At 37.2% G+C, this 21,234-nt stretch overlaps 2 protein-coding genes across 6 annotated transcripts in view; one reads left to right on the top strand and one right to left on the bottom strand.

Moving 5' to 3' along the window:
- THAP6 (THAP domain containing 6) overlaps nt 1-15,875 on the bottom strand; it is a 33,996-nt gene extending 18,121 nt beyond the window's left edge. For 3 of the 5 annotated variants that reach the window (XR_010126069.1, XR_010126068.1, XR_008502188.2), the window contains exons 1-5: nt 15,780-15,859; nt 14,768-14,867; nt 13,314-13,521; nt 9,389-9,514; nt 3,627-4,267 (exon numbers count right to left, since the gene is read on the bottom strand). Coding sequence is in view for 2 of the 5 variants with exons in the window: in XM_054485764.2 (XP_054341739.1) it covers nt 4,013-4,267; nt 9,389-9,514; nt 13,314-13,521; nt 14,768-14,847 (669 nt within the window). In the remaining 3 variants the exon portion in view is untranslated. Of the gene's footprint in view, nt 1-1,179; nt 4,268-9,388; nt 9,515-13,313; nt 13,522-14,767; nt 14,868-15,308 lie in introns of those variants that run through there. The other 2 variants (XM_054485764.2, XM_054485763.2) reach the window with 2 other exon arrangements.
- A 93-nt stretch (nt 15,876-15,968) lies between these two features.
- RCHY1 (ring finger and CHY zinc finger domain containing 1) overlaps nt 15,969-21,234 on the top strand; it is a 32,079-nt gene continuing 26,813 nt past the window's right edge. The window contains exons 1-2 of the mRNA XM_054485758.2: nt 15,969-16,103; nt 20,978-21,097. Of these exons, the coding sequence (XP_054341733.1) occupies nt 16,014-16,103; nt 20,978-21,097 (210 nt within the window). The 5' untranslated portion in view covers nt 15,969-16,013. The remainder of the gene's footprint in view (nt 16,104-20,977; nt 21,098-21,234) is intronic.

Raw genomic sequence — 21,234 nt, 5'->3', positions numbered from 1 at the left:
GAAGGAAACCGGGTGTTCTGCATAAACCACACTGTCTATACAAACAGTCTGGCACAGTGAGCTACTCTTTATCAGTTAGGGAATGGTGGAAGCCCTCCCCAAATCCAAATTTCCAGATGTCACTCAAGAACCAACCTTGCAACCTTGCAGGCCTTTCCAAGGATAGCAGTCTCCTGCCTATGTTAACTCATTTTTGTGTATGACCCCAATTTCAGAGTTTTCTGTGGGGCTCACTAAGGTGCTACCTTTACAGACATACAAGATAGACATGAATGGTGGCCTCCACCATCTCTCTTCATTTAATTCACCATTCTGTCCCCTGCAAAATTTAGACAGATCCTGCAAGATGACAGCTGGACTAAGGACAATTCAACCAACTAGTAGCCCTGATTACAGCTGCTGTGCCAGATGTGGCATCTTTGTTAGAGCAGATTAACATGTCTATGGGTAGATGCTATACAACCATTGGGTGCATGGTTTTCCATCCCTATTAAAGGATCAGAAACAGCTCACATTCACATGGGAAAAAACGACAGCATACATATATGGTCTTGTCCCCAAGGCTATGTTAATGATCTTGCTTCTGTTATAATTGAAAGAAGTCTAGACCAGACAGACATTCTATGGAAAATCACTTAGTTCACTCTACTGATGGATTATGTTAATCCAATGGGAGGACTAGTTAATTGGAGGCCTTGATAAAGCACATGTGCTCCAGAGGGTGAGATAAAACTTATGAAATTCAGGGGCCTATAACATCAGTAAAATTTTGGGGGAGAAGTAGCCAGTGATCTGGGGCATGCTAAGACATCCCCTCTAAAGTAAGAGACAAGTTATTTACAACTTGTATGTTCCACTATGAAGAAGAAAGCACAATGCCTGACAGGCCTTTTTGGGTTCTAAAGGCAGCATATTTCACACCTAGGAATGCTGCTCTCCTTTATATACTGGGTGACATCAAATCTGACAGTTTTGAGTGAGGGCCAAAGCAGAAAAGGGCTCTATGGTAGGTCCATATTGTGCTGAAAGCTGGCCTGCTACGTGGGTCATCTAACCTTGCAGACTCCATATTAGAGTTATTGGTGGAGGAGAAATTAGAGCAAAACCTCTACGTATGTATTCTTCATTTTTCTCTGCCCATTTTACTGAATAACTCAATGTATAAAACCACATAACACATTACTGGATAAAATGTTTTATTTTTCAAATGAATAATAGATTTTCTCTCTCTCAATTACTTCTGTAATAATTTTATCTTTTTATTAAAACTAAATATATATTTAATATATTTCACCTTTTCTCAAATTACAGACTATGGTATAACTGTAATTGTCATTAGCAACCAAAGTCTATTTCCAGAAATTTAAACTTGATATACAGAAAAATTCCACATATCAAGTGCTTCGTACCTGACTTGGTGCTGAGGTTGAACTGTTGTATTAATGTGTTCCTGGCTCTAGAGGCCACTCCTAGCTTTTAAAGCAAAGTGGAACCCTTAGGGTCAGGCTTGGCTGCCAGAGAAACTTCTGGAGGGGGATGACTTGGGTTCTGCTTTACACAGGTCAGTTCTTTCCTGGGCTAGGGTGGAATCTCTGGGAACAGAGGACTGAGATACATACTGTGTTTAGGCATTTGTTTGGAGCAGCAGGGCGGACCCTATTTTTAATCTCAGATTTCTATCAGTAATTGTTTTCCTATTAGAATAAAAAGAAAATGGGCGGCTCTGGGTCCTTAATGATACCAGTATTTTGCACACAGTTATTTATTTCTCAGTTATACTAGGTCCAGTGAAAAAGAAGTGCTGAGTCTACTATGAACACAAGTATTAAAAGTGACTGTGGCAATTCTGATAGTGGCAGACTGGGATTTTACTCTTGGAAAGGTCTTCCAGGTTTGGTGTATTCTAAGCAGCCAGTAGAGTGCTAGAATTTAGACATACTGTGTTTGGATCTACCTTCTTACTCCATTGTCTTACTTTAATTTATATATTCTTACTTTAATTTATATATTCACAAATAGGGTGAGGGAAAAATAATCTCTATTGAAAACATCTCTATAAAACCTAAGATCATACCCAAACTTTCAATTAGGGTGTCCATTTATGAACTCAAAATTAAGTAACTAAAATAAATAATGGGTAATTAATGAAAGTGGTTTTTTTTTTTTGTTTTTTTTTTTGAGATGGAGTCTTGCTCTGTTGCTCAGGCTGGAGTGCAACAGCCTGATCTTGGCTCACTGCAATCTCTGTCTCCCGGGTTCAAGCAATTCTCCTGCCTCAGTCTCCCAAGTAGTTAGGATTACAGGCGCGCACCACCATGTCCGGCTAATTTATTTTGTATTTTCAGCAGAGATGGGATTTCACCATCTTGGCCAGGCTGGTTTTGAACTCCTGACCTCAAGTGATCTGCCTGCCTTGGCCTCCCAAAGTGCTAGGATTACAGGTATGAGCCACCACCCGGCCTTTTTTTTTACTACCTTTTTACTACTTTTTTTTCAGGTTGTAAAAAGATATGGCCTCAGTGATTTCCCCTTAGCATAACACTGATCTCGCAGATGTGGGTTAAATCCCATTTAGAGAGAAGGTTTGGAATCCTACATAAAAGTGTAACATGCATTAAAACAGAAAATTCTTAAATACAAAAAATTCAAGTGAACATATCTTAACTAATATTAATGTAACAAAAATAAAATTACAATAGACAACTGAGCACAAAATGAAATTCAATTTTTGCTACTACAATGAAACGGCTGATACTCAAATTCTGACTGCTACAGCATGGACTTCTGAATGAGGTCCATGTATGTACACGTGCTTCTAAGTAGAGTGTCGCTTTGGCAAATGGTTTTTATTCTAACCCACAGTATTTATGACTCTTAATTTCAGTTGTTTTCGGTAACGAATTATGACAAAAGCTAAATTTATGAGACTTGGATCAATTAGGAAATAACAAGGAATTATTCTTTTGTATATTCAGTAAGAAGCTATTCTAAAGCTGCTGTTTTAATTACCCATTTCTCTAAATAAAAGCCGTTGGACAATAATCTACTCCCCTAATTAAAATATTCTAATCCTTTCTCTCCAATTCCTATTTCAACTGGAAGAGCCACAGTTATTAATTTCTAATGGTTTCTTTTGTATTTTGTATTTTTTTAAAATGTCAGCAATACTACTTTATATATAAAATACAAAGCAGTATTAAAAGTATAGAGCTAGTACTGGCATTCAGATTTTAAACATATACCTTTAAGATGAAATAGTCATGAAGCAAAGTGTTCAGACCTGTCAGAGCAACTAACCATTTAAAAATCGGATCTATGATCCTTTTTGTCTTTTACAACTATTCTGGTTTACATCAAAGTGCTCCTAGTGAGGAGGAAGGATGTACTGTACTGAAAACTGAGACTTCATGAGGGGTCTTCTTAAACTGGCTCTGAACAATTTTAAAAGCCCACAGATCTTCACTATGTGTTATTCTCAGAGTCAATACCACATGAAGCCTTGTAAAAAGATCCTTTGGTACTACTGATAGCTAAAGCACCTTGGATTGACTCCAAGATGGATATGTAATACAAATGAATTGTGCTTTGTAGTAAAATGCATTTAAAGTAAAATTCAATGTACTTACCATAAAGCACATGTAAGTAAAGGTACTCCTTTGAAGCCAAAAATCTGGAGAAGTGTCCAGTTCCTTCTACTATAGCTTAATGTGACTAATTTGACATCATTTCTTTAGCTCTGTGAAATTTTCTTGAGATTTTAACATCTTACAATAGTGACCTGGCACTAGTGTAGGTCTATAAAACATAATTGTCACAAGTCACACAAATACATAATTATCACAAATTTCTGCATATTTTCAAAAAAGTCTTTGGATAACAACTATAATGCATAATGCTCCAGAGAATCCAAAGCAGCACTTTAAATGATGGATATTATTTAGTGATGATAAATGAGATTTTATAAAAATTTGTACCAGTGACAATTTTAGGTAGAACGTAACATGAAATTATTTCATGAAATATAGTCCTGTTCTATGCTCTCCTGACAACACTCCCAACAGAAAGCGTCCAGTCTATTTGCTGTTTCTTGGCTGATCAGACATTCATCCTTTAATTCCCTGATTGTCTTCCTCAATGATTTCTGAAAACGTTTTTCTCGGTCTAAAACATTCCGTAGACTTTCCTTCGTATCCTCTAGCTCGCCGATCACATGATCTAATTTATGCTTAAGTTTCTTTGGACTGTCCATTACACTGTAGCTATGTTCCTAAAAACATAAACACCAAGTTATTAAATCAGACAGATATGTAGTTGGGTAAAAGCTCATAACTAGGTCTAAGCTGTTTCTTCATTTACAATGCCTAGAGAACATCTTTAAGTTGGTGATAGTTAGAGGTTTAAGGAACACAGGAAGAAGATGGGGGTAGAAGCAATATTTAGGGTGCTAAGGGCATCCCTCCTTTTACTAAGGCCAGGCATACACAAGGACTGCAGAATATTATGGATGGGAAGCACTTATCTCTATGAATAGCATGACACTTGCAATGACTCTACAGCTTTTGTTCATTCAATGTGGTGCTACTAAGTTTAATTTTTACCTATCAAACAAATTTAAATTAAGTTTTTAACTGGGTTACTTTATTGGATGGCTATTGCATTTGATAAGGTATGACAGGAAAGGAGTACTGCAGCAGGTTCTCAGGCTCGGTGTTGGGGATTTAGAGAGGACTCTGGTCTTGGAATTTTCAAGAGACAACTCCTCTCGGTGTTTATTATGGTTATGCTTAAATTTGCTGGGTATGCTTTTATTCCTTTTTCATTTGAAAATAGGGAAAATAACACTGACATAGCTTATAAAGGTACTATAAAATAATTTTGAAAAGCTATTATTTAATATTAAAATTAGTAAAGAAGACTTTTATTTCCAGCCAAGATGAAGTAACAGAGACTGGACTGACCCCTACCTCAAAGAACCAACACAAGGCTAAAAGACAGAAAAAAATAGCTCTTAAGATAATGGATATTTGGCAAGGACAACAGCTATTGTGGACAGATGGGAAACAAAGAGGTGAGACCTAAGACTGCTCCAGCTAACTGCATGAGAGTTTCTAGGCCTCAGGGCGAGGAAGGGAAACCCAGGCAGAGCTTAGCAGACTGAGCTGAGGAGGTAGTGCAAAACATCCAGGGAGACCAAAGTAGCTACAGTTCACAGGACAAAGTACTAGACAGGTGAGAGCTGCACAGAAAAAACTCAAGATCTTCAGAGGCTCCCCCTTGAGTATTCCATGGAGTAAGATCGCACATGCATGTGAGGAAACTACTCAAGGCTGAGGAAAGAACAACCAGAGATTAGGAGTGCCCTGTGCTCACAGGGCATAGCCATTATTCCCACTAGCCAGACTTGAAAATGTCAAGATTCACGTACACTAAGTATACAAAACAGTCTTGTCAAACAAAGTAAAATCTGAAAGGGTTGAACAGTTTCTAACTAACTGTACCCCAGAACAATGCTCAAGAAAACATGATACAAAAATATCTAGCATCTGGCAAATTAAAACCCAAAATTCATGGCATGCAAAATTTACCAGGCATGCAAATAAGCAGGAAAACATTAGTCATAATAAGAGATAAATCAATCAATGGAAACCAAGCCGGAAGTGACACAAATGTTAGAATTAGCAGACAATATAATTAAGAAAGTTATTAAAATTGTATTCCATATATTCAAAAAGTTAAGTACATAAAATATATAAAAAAGACTCTAATAGAATATCTACAGACAACTGATGTATGAGGTAAAAAAATACACTGGAGAGAATGGCAGTGTATTTTTTGAAGAAGAAAAGATTTTGTGAATGTAAAGTTACAGCAACAGGAACTATCCAGTATGGACTACAGAGAGAAAAAGAGATAGAAAAAAAACAAAGCATCAGCAACCTGTTGTACAATTTCAGACAGCCTAATATACACGTAATTAGAATTCCTGAAGGAGGGGAAAAATTGGGATAGAAAGAAATATTTGAAGAAATCATGGCCAAAATTTTTCCAAGTTTGATAAAAAGTATAAACTGCTAAATAAAAAAGCTCAACAAATCTTAATTACAAGAAATATGAAGAAAATGAAACCAAGGCATATCATCATCAGATTAGGCAAAAGCAGTAGAAAAAAACAAAAATTATTGTCCAGCATGGTGGCTCACGCCTGGCCCAGCACTTTGGGAGGCCGAGGCAGGGGGATCGCCTGAGCTTAGGAGTTTGAGACCAGCCTGGGCAACATGGAGAAATCTTGTTTCTACAAAAACAAACAAAAATTAGCCTGGCATGGCGGCACATGCCTGTAAGTCCCAGCTACTCAGGAGGCTGAGGTGGAGGGATTGCTTGAGCCTGGGAGGTTGAGGCTGCAGTGAGTTGTGAGTGTGCCACTGCACTCTAGCATGGGTGACAGAGTGAAACCCTATCTCCAAAAATAAATAAATAAATAAAAAATTTAAAAAAAGAAAAATTCTTAAAAGCAAAGAAAAAAGGTACAGAGAATAAAGGTGAGTATGACGTTAATTAAATTTTTCATTAGAAATGGTGCATGTAAGAATACAGCAGGGCAACATCTTAAAAAGTACCAAAAACAACTGCCTCAGCCCCCAAAACTGTTAACCTAGAATTTGATTACCTAGTGAAAATATCTTTCAAAAGTGAAGATTAAACTTTTTAAGAAATAGAAATATTGAAAGAATTCATTGCCAGCATACTTGCACTACAAGAAATGTTAAAGTAAGTCCTGTAGGCAAAATGGTAACAAGGTGGAAATATGGACTGACACAAAGGAATGAAAAGCCCTGGAAATGGCACCTATATGGATAATATCAATTTTTTTCTTATTATCTAAATCTCTTTAAAGAATAATTTACTGTTTAAACAAAAATAATAACAATAATGGTGTGGAGTCTATAGCATATGTAAAAGTGAAATGCATGACAGCAATAGCACAAAGATTGAGAAAGGAAAAATGAAAGTATACGACTATAAGATTTTTGTATATAAAGGGGAGTAATACCACTTTAACATAGCCTGTGATAAGTTAAAGATGCCATAAACCTAAACATAAACACACAGACCAATGGAACAGAAAAGAGAACTCAGAAACAAATCCACACACCTACCGCGAACTCACTTTTGACAAAGGTGCCAAGAACATAAACTGGGGAAAAGACAGTCTCTTCAATAAATGGTGCTGGTAAAACTGGATATCCATATGCAGAAAAACTAAACTAGACCGCTACTTCTTACAATATACAAAAATCAAATCAAAATGGATTAAAGAATTAAATCTAAGACCTCAAACTATGAAACGACTACAAGAAAACATTGGGGAAACTCTCCAGGACATTAGTCTGGGCTAAGATTTCTTTCTTTTTTTTTTTTTTTGAGACACGTTCTCACTTTGTTGCCCAGGCTGGAGTACAGTGGATGCGATCAAGCTCACTGCAGGCTTGATCTCCAGGGCTCAAGCGATCCTCCCACTCAGCCCCCTGAGCAGCTGGGTAGGCATATGCCACCACCCCCAGCTAATTTTTTTGTATTTTTGGTAAAGATGGGGTTTCACCATGTTTCCCAGGCTGGTCTCGAACTCCTGAGCTCAAGCAATCTATCCACCTTGGCCTCCCAAAGTGCTGGGATTACAGGCATGAGCTACCACACCCGGCCTAAAGATTTCTTGAGTAATATCCCACAAGCACAGGCAACCAAAGCAAAACGGACAAATCGGATCACATCAAGTTAAAAAGCTTCTGCACAGCAAAGGAAACAATCAACAAAGTGAAGAGACAACCCACAGAATGGGACAAATGTTTGCAAACTATCCATCTGACAAGGGATTGATAACCAGAATATATAAGGGGCTCAAAAAACTCTACAGGAAAGTAATCTAAAAATTCGATTAAACACTGGGCAAAACATCTGAACACACATTTTTTCAAAAGAAGACGTACGAATGGCAAACAGACATATGAAAAGGTACTCATTATCACTGATCATCAGAGAAACGCAAATCAAATCTACAATGAGAAAATATCTCACGCCAGTTAAAATGGCTTTTATACCTAAAACAGGCAACAACAAATGCTGGCAAGGATGTGGAGAAAAAGGAACCCTGTACACTGTCGGGGGAAATTAGTACAACCACTATGGAGAACAGTTTGGAAGTTCCTCAAAAAACTAAAATAGAGCTACTGTATGATCCAGCAATCCCACTGCTGGGTGTATACCCCAAAGAAAGGAAACCAGTACATCAAAGGGATATCTGTACTCCCATGTTTGTTGCAGACTGTTCACAATAGCCGATATTTGGAAGCAACCTAAGTGTCCATCAACAGATGAATGGATAAAGAAAATGTGGTGCTTAAACACCATGGAGTACTATTGAGCCATTAAAAAAATGAGATTTAGACATTTGTAACAACATGGATAGAACTGGAGAACATTATGTTAAGTGAAATAAGCCAGGCACAGAAAGACAAACATTACATATTCTCACTTATTTGCAGGATCTAAAAATCAAAACAATTGAACCCACAGAGATAGGACAGTAAAATGATGGTTATGAGAGGTTGGGAAGGGTAGTGGGATGGGGGGAAGTGGGGATGGTTAATGGGTACAGAAATATAGTTAGACAGACTGAGTAAGATCTAGTATTTGATAGTACAATGGGGTGACGATAGCCAACAATAATTTATTGTATATTTAAAAATAACTAAAAGTATAATTGGATTTTTTTGTAACATAAAAGATAAATGCTTAATGTGATGGATACCTTATTTACCCTAATGTGATTATCATGCATTGTATACCTAAATATATCTCATGTATCCTATAAATATACATACCTACTATGTACCCACAAAAATAAAAAAAATTATTATAAAGCTATATTAATCAAGATAGTAAAAGAGATCTAGATTCCATGCCTGCCTCTAACATGAATAAGCAATGAGATGAATAAATAAATGCAAGCTTGAATACTCTGTATGTGTATGACTGAGAAAACTTAAATAAATAGCTATTTTTTATTACATATTTCATACAGAAATTATAGCAGTTAGAGGGAAGAATTATTTCCTTGGTAGAAATATCCTTGCAAAAGCTTTCTTCAATGAACTACATATGTAACCAAAGGATTAACTACCTCTATTTTGCTGTTGCATATATATAAATTACAATGACTCTAGGAAGCAATATTATTTGTAGATATTACATATTCTAGGAAGCAATATTATTTGTAGATATTACATATTAACCCCTAGATTTTGCTAGGATTCTGAAAAATTTGATTGTAATGGAGAGGACATATTCATCTTAAAAGACTTAACATGAGCTCAGTAAGTAATTTACTTACAAAAATGAACTGGGATTGGAATTCTTCAATACATGAGGAAGCACCAACAAGATGGTGATTGTAGTTAGTGGCTGGAACGGTTTTGAGGGTGAAGTTTTTTCTACAATGAAGTTTTTCTCTTTTCCCCTGTTAAGAATAGTTAATAACAATCATCAAGTGAGATACTTTCATCCTTTCTTAAATTTTTATTCCTTCTTAACTTTGTATCGTGAAGTTAATACCACATTTCTTTTCATGGAAATTGCTTTTAAAAGTCAGCAAATTCCACCCAGATAATTTTAAAAGAACTTTCTGAAAACAACTCTAAGGTTATCTGAAAACACAAATTTTCCTAAAAAGGAAGAGTGTAGGAGGATACACCCTACAAGCTATTAAAAATATAATATACAGTAACAATAATTAAAATAGTGTGTTCTTTTGTTAGGACTAGACAGAAAAACCTAGAAATAGATCATCAAGTAGATAGATGCCTTTAGGATAAAGGTGGCATTCTAAATAAGTAGAGTAAGGCCACAAACTATGTAAAAATCAATTGATTAAGAAAAGCGGTTGTATCCTTTATACATAATAAACCACAATGAAATTCCATGTACTGAAATTTTATGTAAAAAAAAACATGAGGAGGTAGAAAAAATATAAAGAATATTTATATAATCTTAAGGTGAGGAAGGCTAAAGTCATATAACACAAGAAAATATAGAATTGACTACACTGAAAAAAGCCTGAATTTCAAAAAAAATAAACCCATGCCATAACTAGAACTGAAGACAAACAATAAAAAGTAACTGGGAAGGAATGTGGGAGAAAGGGGAGAAAAAAAAGGAACTGCAATGTAGATGGCAGTCAAATGATTCCTATCTTCGATATCCAGTGTTTTTACAAAACAGCATAGAAAAAGATAATAGAAGAGGACCTGAATAAGTAACTCACAAAAGAATACAAATATCCAATAAACACATGAAAAAACGTAGACATGCACGAGTGTTCATAGATACATTAAAACAATAAGATAACATTTTGCCTATCAATTTTAGCAAAGTTTACAAACACAACTTATACCAAGGATTAGGGTAGGTAGACATTCTTACACATAGCTAGCAGGAGGATAGATTGGTGCAAACTTTCTAATGAGGCTTTGGATGATCTTTATCAAAAGCAAATCTTTAAAAAGTGTATATAGTCTTTGATCCAACAATTTTATTTGCAGAATTTAGTTCAAGGAAATAAGGATACAAGCTAGCTACAATAATGTTCATTTTAGTCCTGTTTAAAATAAGGAAAGATGACAGCCTATACACAATATTGAAGACTTGATTACACATACTATTGTTCATATGTAGGATCAACTACTATATGGTCAGTAAAAAATGGTCTATATAATTGACACCACCAACTACTATCAAGGATATGGAACCAAAGGAATTCTTATATGCTGATGGTAAGACTATAAATTTGCAAAAGTACTTTGGAAAACTATGGCAATATGTATCCAAGCTGAACATCCACATCACCAGTAATTCCCACTTCTAATTGAAGCGTATATATACCCTATAGAAATGTGTACATAAATGGACCAAAAGACGTGCCCCAAAATGTTCAGAGCTGCACAGTTTATAATAGTCCCAATGTGAAAAACCACCCAAACATTTATCAATAGTAGAATGAAGAAATTAGTTTATTTGTACAACGCAATACTATACAGCAAAGAAAATTAATGGAACAGTATCTCATGCTACAATGTGGATGAATCACACAAGATGTTGAGCTAAAGAAGCCAGAGTACATACTGTAGACAGGACTCCATGTATATAATTGACAGTGATAAAGTCAAGACAGTAGTGACTGGGAAAGCATGTGAGGGAGGCTTCTGGGGCACTTGTAATGTTTTATATCTTGGTCTGAGGGGAGTGACATGAGTGTACCCACTTTGTGAAAACTCATTGATTTGTACACTTATAAGCACTGTTCCATAAATATGTTTTACTTCAATATAAAGTTTAGTTAAAAAAAAGTGATGTTCTACATAGGTTTCTCTTAAACATGTGAGCCATAGATCTGCAGCACAAACAGATTGGGATGCTTTTTAGAAAGTACACTCCAATTTGCTGAATCTAATTCTCTGGAAGACGTAGGATTCTGTATTTTAAACAAACTCACTGGATAATCCTTATGTAGACTAAAGTTTGAAAGCTATGGTGTAGGAAAATATTTAATATCATGGAGAGTAGTAGTTAATAGTAGACTCTGAAGTCAAAATGCCTGGGATCAAATCTAGCCTCTGCCATTTAATAGAGGTGTGACCCTGGGGAAGGCATTCTAGTTCTTTGGGCCTCAGTTTTCTCAAGTGATAAAAGGAAAATAATAATAGTATTTACCTGACATGGTTCTTTCAAGGACTGAGTTAATAGATACGTAAAGTACTTGGAATAGCGCCTGGCACATAGTACACACTATTTTAAAAAACCCAATAAAGCAAATAAAGGAAAAGGTATACAGTGTAATTCTATTTCCAGATTATCTTTATAAGTATAGATGCATATTTACAAATAATTACAAAGATACAGATCAAAGTGTTCACAGTATTATCTATGGATTATGTGATTATTTTATTTTTGCTCCTATAATCTTATTTTCTAAAATGAAAAATTTATTTGTTATAAGAAAATCAATAGTTTTTGAAAGTTAGTAACTTACGGTTTATTTGATTTATTATGCCCATATTTCTTAAGGTCCGCTTAACATTACAGCTAGATGACACCTCGGTGGTAGGAAAAAAAACAAAAGCCCTAGAGCAACTTTCCCAAGATACTGTATATTTATTAGCACCGAAGAAAGTGAGGCATTCTCTACCTGATCACTCAGGTTCTACAATATGACCAACTGCAGAAAGTGACCAGGACTGCATGGGAGCGGGTATGTTTTTGGCTACTTTTCTTGTTTTTAGCTGCCAGGAAGGAGATCCCTTTCAATGGAGGCTCTCCCTGAATTTTCCACATTGGAATCAATCAATCAATGTCTGTAGGTTCTAGAAATTCACTTTCAGGTATATAAAGTCAAGAGAGATACTGAGGGTGAGGCAGCCAACCCATGGGAATATTACTCAGAAAAAACACAGAATTCAATTAGCGTTTACTTATTTGACTGTTCTTTCTTTTCCTGACATTTTCTTCTCCTGTTCTTATATCTCTTTTTTGGTTTTCTTCCTTTTGATCCTACCTAGACTTTATGCTTGCATGTATGTGGCTCTTACAAGTACTTTAGTCCTGTTAGTGGTTCTACTCTTGACTTCTGCCCCAGTGTTAAGGACTGCCAACTTGGAACATCAGTTCAACCTTCTTATGTTAACTTCCATTATTAGACAAAAATCTTCAGTTATGCTAATTCCTAAAGTCAGTCCATTTCATCAAACCTTAGTAATGTACAAATATTTATGAGTGGTTACTAGTAAAATACTCCTACACATTACAAAAGTTGAAGATAAAGTCTACAAATTTAAAACTTCAAGAATGGACTTCAAATGAATAAGCAAACAATAAAAATGTTAGCAAGAGTGGTGAAGGTTCTTCAACAGTATCATAAAAAGTGAGCAATGGCCAGGCGCGGTGGCTCATGACTGTAATCCCAGCACTTTGGGACACCGAGGTGGGTGGATCACAAGGTCAGGAGTTCAAGACCAGCCTGGCCAAGATGGTGAAACCCCATCTCTCCTAAAAATACAAAAATTAGCCAGGTGTGGTGGCAGGCGCCTGTAATCCCAGCTTCTCGGGAAGCTGAGGCAGAGAACTGCTTAAACCCGGGAGGCAGAGATTGCAGTGAGCCGAGATCGCACCACTGCACTCCAGCCTTGGTGACAGAGCGAGACTCTATCTCAAAAAAAAAAAAAAAAAAGTGAGCAATGATGGTAAATAGCATCTCATAAACAAACCTGTAGGTGATATGGAGAATCAAAGATAGAAGGTATGACTCCAGGTTTCAGTTTAATATTTGGAGCACTTCTGTCAAAATCTGTCTTCTTAAAGTGCCTCGAACACAACACATCTCCTTTTTTAGGCTCCCAAATGCCGGCTGCATTCACATCAAGTCTTTTCATTGCTAATACCCATTTCCTTTTGATGTTTTCATCTGTGGGGAATCTAGAAAAAAATACAAAAAATATTTTAAAATCAAATACTATTGCTGTACAATTGAATTAAAGCTGCCTTATACAACTGTGACTAAATTGATTCGTTAACTAGTTTATTAGTCTTGAGAATTATAATATTTAGGAAAACATAATTCATGCTTTTGTTACTTTCCATTTTAATATTCAGATTTTCTGCCAATCATGCTGCAGATATATGGCCCTCATTTCAATTTTTCTCATATTATAAGGAAGAAAAGTTTCAATGGATATTTAGCATCTTATAGTAAGATCCACAATTGAAGGTATTTATTCACCTATAGATGATAAAAGAATTATCACTTGGGCCTTTTCCTATCTGAAATGATACCCAGAATTTATCCTCGATAAAAAGGGCCCCTTGTAATTCCATTCTTCTGTCAGCATCAGAAAATTGCTTAGTACAGCATTTAATACATAGCAGGTCTACAGATGCTTAGTGAATGAACGCAGAGAATAGCTGCAGAGTGTGGAGTTCTGGAGATCAGAGCTATTTTGAGAGATATGAAGGCCCAATAGTCATATCTTACTCAATTTTCAAGCTGGTTCAAATTTTTCTAAAATAAGGTAGGATATATATGCTCATTTTTGATTTATTATATCTAACAAAATAGCTAGGAGATCTTTCTCTAACACATAGCACAGTGCCTGGCACAAAAGCAGCAAAATAAACCTTTAACAAGTGAACAATTATTAAATCTTATTACTCCTTCACTCACTCCTTCATGGCTGTCAGGAGAATGGCTAAAATATGAAACTAAAATCATTTTGATTTATTTGCAACACAGCTAAAGATCCCTTGGTCTGAACTTGTAATTTGTATTTTTTCTCTATAACCTATGCTTGATCTACTCCTAAATAGAGAGGGCAATATATTCGAGCAAAGCTCCTTCATTCAGATTGTAAACTACATGTAAACAACATTGAATTTCTTTCGCGGTGTGATAAAATACAAAGTAATAATATTAGCAAAAGTTAGCCTTATGGTATTTTTTGTAAACCAGTCTCTGATATCTTAAAGTATCTTAAAACTTTTAAACTAAATTATAAACATGTAAAGGTATCACATTGTCACTTCAAATTTAACAAAAAGGTTATTTAGAAAGGTTATTTAAAAAGGACTCGGGAACTAAAGTTCAAAATTGAAGACTTAAGCAGAACTGTCTTTTGCTTTTTATAACATGGCCAAAGTACTTGGCTTAACTACAGCAAAATCTTACACGTGAAATGTCAGTCCTTTTAACTTCGAATTTGGCAAGCAGCGAGAAGCACATCCAATGGCGGAGCAGCATTTCACCATTTTAGCAACTCATAACAAAACTGAAAGAAAATTAGAATGTTAAGAGTCAGTAACTGGAAAGCTGAAGGGGAATATCTTCCCTTTCCCGGTGTTTTAGGAAACACAAAATCAGGATAGAAAGCTAAAGACAAATATCTTCTTCTAACACCTGCAGCTTTGCTTACATCATTTTCCAGGGCCTTGACTCTTTAATAAGGAAAAACATACTTAGCTATGTACCCCGAGTCTGATTTCAATTTTGTTGGCTTGTACATTTCCCTTCCACCTTCTGACAGGTACCATGTTCTCTGTGCCACAAAGCCTTTTGCACACTAACTCCCACCCATCTTTCAGCCCTCGGCTTGCATCGCTTCCCCAGGGAAGCCTTCCCTGACTGACACTCAGATTGTCAGAGCTGCTCTAATATTAGCTCTCACAGGACACACACTTCTTCCCAGCACTTCTCCAGGTTGTAATCTTACATTTATTGCAGTGATTGCTCTTATTAATGTCTTCCTCCTCCACCAGTCTTGTTAGTTCCATGAGTTCATGGTGGAGTGTGTCTATTTTCCCTTACTTTTTGTCTTCACGGTTTAGCTGGTGACTGGCAATAGTGAATGTCAGTACATACTTTGAATGAACAGCAAGTAAACGGGAAAGGGAGGAAGCAAGAAGCACTTCGAGGTGCCAGCGAGTGCCCTGGCGTCCAAGAGCGGCGCGCAGGACCCGCTGAGCCCAGGGCCCGGGCCGAGCTCCGCCCCTTTCTCCAGGCTCCCCGCCACCGGAGGGAGAGAGGGAGGGCCCGTCACAGGTAACGATGCGCCCAGTGAGCGTCCTTTCCTCTGGGGCCAACCAGCGTCTCCGCGCCGCTGCCGCCCACCTCGCGCCGAACTACGCCCTGAGATTTGGGCGGGTAGCGATTGGGGGAAAACAGGCAACCTAAGAATTATTACCGTTAGCAGCGAAGACTGCGACTAACGTCAACGACGGAGACTGCGTCTGCCTTCGCTTCCGCCTCGTAGCCCCGGGAACCGGAAATCCGTCTGCCCCGGGTCACGTGCTTAGGAGCCATATTGTCCCTGGTGGCCGCTGGGGCTGGGAGGGGTGTGCTACGGCAGCGCAGCTTTTCTGGGCGTGGTTTTTATCCTGGGGGAAGGATCGGTGGAATGTGAGGGGAGGTGGAGGAGATGGCGGCGACGGCCCGGGAAGATGGCGCCAGCGGTCAAGAGCGAGGTCAGCGGGGCTGCGAGCACTATGACAGAGGATGTCTCCTAAAGGTGACGCCTTCTATGGACTCTTCCCTGACAAGCTTCCGTCGGGTTGGGCTGGGGCGGGCTGGGCAAGGCGGTTAGGCTTGGATTTGAGTTTGAGGTTAACCTGATTATCAGGATACCTTTTCCACCTGGAACTGGGTTCTTCTTGAGGAGAACGTTTTTGGCAAGGCGATAAGCCCTATCTTTCCTACCTGCTTAGTACCTTTAAAGCAAAACCCTTCTTGGCAAGTGATTAGGCTTGCACAGTGGTCTCTTTGCTAGTGGGCTTATTCGTCTTTTGCTGCCGAAGTAGACTGAGGCAGCCCCGGCCTGTACTGGGGTTTTCCGTTCAGGTGTGTGATGAAATAATGGAAGTGGAGATAATGGAAATAAGCAAGTGGAGAACCCGAATACGATTTCAGCTCCTGTGGTAAAGTTTTATAGCCTGCCAGCTTCATTTTAGAGGCAGTACATATGTTCAGACGTAGGAGAAAACGTGTGTCCCAAAAAAGAAGACAATCATCTAATTGCCATTAAGCAGGAAATTGTGTATAGGAAAGTGCTTAATTAGCATGTATTGTTACTTTGAGAAAACCTCTTAATCTGTATTTTTTTTTAAATTGGCACGTATTCAATTGAAGTTTCCTGATTTTCCTTGCAAGAAACAGTACAAAAATTTTGCATAGAAAACTTGAGCTTTGGCACCTCAACCACCCTATCCCCAAATCTTAGCTCTCCTCTTTAATAACTGTGATTTTAGCAAGCTCGTCTTTACCCTGTATGTAAAATGGAGATGATAGCGCCTGTTTCATAAAAGTGTATGAGGATTATATACTAAAGGGTGTGTATAGTGTTTAATGGGGTGCATTCCCTGAAGTAAATGAGTAGTAAATATATACCACCATGACTATTACTATCATCGTCAATCTGAGTATTATTATTTTTTGTTCTTTCACTTCACAAGTCAGCCTTGCTGGTCACTGCCTCATTATTAGAAGCAAGTTCTAGTGTCAGGCCTGTACGTGCATCCTAAACTCTTTTCTATAGGTCATGGCTTGACGAACATTGCTCCACTGAACTGGATGAAGCTCCTTAAAAATGTTGGTCATCCACCAAGTGTTGTGTAAGGAAATTGAATGCTATCCTTACGATTCAATTTCTACTGAGATGTATTATTATTCTTTCACACTTGAGGTCTAAAACGGAATTTAACATCTTGGCGCCCCCCATGAACCACACAATTAGATCTGTGTATCAGCACTAAGATACTTCTCCCTGGGTGTCAAACAGTTTTTGCCTTCCCCTCTCTCTCTCTCTCTTAAATACCAGAGGCCAAGTGAAGTATTTCAAGGAGGATGTGGTCAACTGGGTCAAATGCAGCTGTTTGAGTAAGATAACTGAGAATTACTCTTTGGATTTGGCAAGGAAGAGGTCACTGGTGATCTTGACGAGGAGTTTTAGTGGAGAGATCAGGATTCGAGTGAATTTAAGAAAGAATGGGAGGAGTGGAATTGAAAATAGCACTTATAGGCTGTTCTTGGGGTTTAGCTGTAAAGGGGAGCAAAAAATAAGGTGTGGTTGCTGGGAGATCTGGCACCATATTTTTTCCTCTTTAAGAGAGGAAGTATTACAGCATGTTTGTATATTCTAGGAAATGATACAATACAGTGAGAACGTTTTATAATGCAGGAGAGAGTGAGAAAACTATAAGGGCATTGTCCTTGAGTAGCCAAAGGGGATGAAATCCAGTGCACAAGTGAAGGAGTTGGCCTTAGAAACATAGACTGTCAGTTCTTCCTAAGGGAAGGCAGAGAATGAGGTGTATTTGCAAGTAAGTTAATAGAGATTATAGGAGGATGTTCTTTTCAGACCTGTCAGCAGGAAGTACGTTTACTGTTTTTATAGTGAAATAAGGTCATCAGCAGAGTGTTAAGGAGAAAGAGTTGTTAGAGTTTTAAAGCCGGAGGAGAAGAAGTGAAATGATCATCTAAATCTTGGGTCTTAGACTCTAGAAGAATGAGAGAATTGACTAGGGAAACGTGGTATTTAAGTGTCCACTTCATATGAACCAGCAAGGATGGTGATGCTTTTTCTCTAGCCATATTCAGCTGCTTCTGATATAAGTCAAATAGGATTTAACCAGGGTTGGAATTGTTATCCATGAGTGTAGAGGAAGAGAGAAAGGAATTAGGGTGTTGCAAGGGGAGACTTACTCCAATGGTTAGAGAATTTCATGCTTGGAATTGAGATGCAGAGAGGGTGCGGTTGTTTTGTAGCAGTGGTTTTCAAAGTGTAGTGAATGGACCCCTGGGGATTCCTGAGGTCCTTTCAGGGGGTCTGCAAGGCCAAAACTACTTTCTATGAACACTAAGATATTTTTCTTTTTTTCAGTCTGTTGACACACGCATTGATGGTGGAAAAGCACTGTTTAGTATTGCTAGTACCTTAGCTTGAATCAAGACAGTGGCACTGAACTATACTACACCTATAGTTTTTTTAAAAAGCCAGCTTCACTTAAAAATCTTGATAAAGCGGTAAAATCGTTAATTTTAATCAAATCTCAACCCTTGAGTATATCTTTTAATATGCTGTTCAATGACATGGGAAGTTTTGATCAAACACTTCTGTAAACTGAAATTAGAGGGTTGTCTTGAGGAAAAGCTCTTGTGCAACTGGATTGTAAAGTGAATTAGTTGCTTTTTTTCATGGAACAGCATTTTTTACTTGAAAAAATTGTAGTCATTCACATTTGGGTAGTTGGCAGACATTTTCTCAAAAAGGAGAAAAGTGAGACTCACTACAAATGAAAATGACAGTATTTGTTGCAGTGATAAAATTCAAGCTTTCACACAAAAATTAGAATTTTGGAAAACTTATTAGCTTTTGTGAGGTTGGAAGCTTTTTAAAAGACCTTTTTTGGTGAGATTTTCTTCAATACCTAAAGACTTTTAATGAATATGATTTTTTGATATTGCATGTTAAATGTGTGAACATTTAGAAGATGTAAGTAACTCACTGAACTGGTATTTTCCAAATGACCAATGCATGAATAAAACATCCATTTGAAGTGCAAGATAGATCAATAGATTTTAATGTAACCAAGGAAGAAAAGTTCATTGATACGATTTCAGATTTCATGTTGCAACTACCCTTTAAGAGTTGTTGTTCTAGTGTAATATCAGAGAATGATATCCATAATTCTCCAAAAAGGCTATTAAAATACTCCTTTCTTTTCCAGTGTACGTATTTCTGTGAGGCCAGAGTTTCTTCTTGTACTTCAGCCACAACTGTTTGAATGCATAAGCAGATATAAGAATTCAGCTGTTTGGGGGGAAAAATAAAGTTATTTTTCATTAAAATATGTTATTTATGTTAACAAGTAATGAGTTCGTTACTTTTAAAAAGAAGTAATAGTAATATTTTAAAAACCTGTCCTTTTTAATTTATGATGTGGTATATGTCAATAGATAAAATCCACATAAACCAAAGCTCTTTGGGATTCTCAGTAATTTTAAAAAGTGTGAAGGGATCCTGAGACCAAACCATTTGAGAACTACTGTTCTGCGGTATGACTATGAGAATAGTGGGTTGGAGGACAAGGTTATTGGAAATGACAAAGTCAAGGAACTGAGAGTTGCAGAAAAAGGAAGCCAGTTAAGTGTTAAAATCTTTAAGGAATGAACTACATTATGGTAAGTCAAGGCATAGGAAGCCTTCAGAAATGAGTGGATCTACAGGGTCACAGTGTATTGGAAAGTATTGAGTTAGCTCACTGGCCTGGAAATCTCTTGATATACTTGTAATGGTAAAGTTGCTGTAATGAAAAAACCCAACAGTGATGTAGATTAAAGAATAAAGGTTTTATTTCTTTCCATTTAACAATTCCAAGGTGAGTGATGCGGATTGGTGATGAGGCTTTGTTCCACATGGTCACTCCAGGGATGAGATTTTTCTGTTGTATCATTTTGTCATGTTTTAGGGCATATGGCCATCTGTCTGATGTAGCTGAACAATTGTGCCCAGGAAGGAGAGGATAGATTTTGTTGGACAACTGGCAGTCTTTGCCATGCTTGAAAACAAGGCCTATCTCTTACATTTGTTGCATTTTCTGCAATATTATATATGAGGTTGATGATTAATAAAAACTAGTAAAATAAGAATATAATCTTTATTATTTTTAATGTAAATGAATTTATCTGGAAATGTCTAAGAAGAGGTTGCCTGTTTGCTGTTTAGGCTCAGAATGAAATTGGGGTGTTATATTTGTCTGTTTTCACACTGCTGATAAAGACATACCCAAGACTGGGAAGAAAAAGAGGTTTAATTGGACTTACAGTTCCACATGGCTGGGGAGGCCTGAGAATCATGGCGGGAGACAAAAGGCATTTCTTACATGGTGGTGGCAATAGAAAATGAGGAAGAAGCAAAAGTGGAAACTCCTGATAAACCCATCAGATCTCATGAGATTTCATTCATTATCACTAGAATAGCATGAGAGAGTCTGACCCCCATGATTCAGTTACCTCCTTCTGAGTCCCTCCCACAACACGTGAGAATTCTGGGAGATACATTTCAAGTTGAGATTTGGGTGGGAACACAGCCAAAGCATATCAGGTGTTGTGGGATTAGTGTTTCAATCTAGGGATTTCCTTCATAATTCTTTTGTTTTAAAGTTGTGTTCAACTTCATACAGACGTAGTGATGTTGAAGGGAAGAATTAACATAAAATATGCCAAGAAACTAGTGAAATGTTATGTTTAGGATCAGTTTAGCAACTGATCTATTGGGTGTAATCTTTCAGTTCCATCCAGGAGGAGGAGGAAGACATTTTCTTTTTGTATTGCACAGTTAGTTTCTTTTGCTTCTTACTGTATCTCTTTTTTCTCCATGGGGGTTAGGCACCTTGCTGTGACAAGCTTTATACTTGCCGCTTGTGTCATGATAACAATGAAGATCATCAACTAGATCGCTTTAAAGTGAAGGAAGTGCAGTGCATAAACTGTGAAAAAATTCAACATGTAAGATTTTATGACATTTCTATTTTCTTTTTAAAAGCTGTATTAAGGTGGTTTGAAAAAATTTAATCAAAAGTATTATAAATAAGATTTCTTTAACTTCTAGAATAAGCAATATCTTTGGTTTAGGTGTTTCAAAA

The sequence above is a fragment of the Pongo pygmaeus genome, chromosome 3 (assembly GCF_028885625.2).
Source record: "Pongo pygmaeus isolate AG05252 chromosome 3, NHGRI_mPonPyg2-v2.0_pri, whole genome shotgun sequence".
NCBI lineage: Eukaryota > Metazoa > Chordata > Mammalia > Primates > Hominidae > Pongo > Pongo pygmaeus.
Note: the sequence above shows the minus strand (reverse complement) of the source record. Positions and strands in the feature narration are given on the sequence as shown.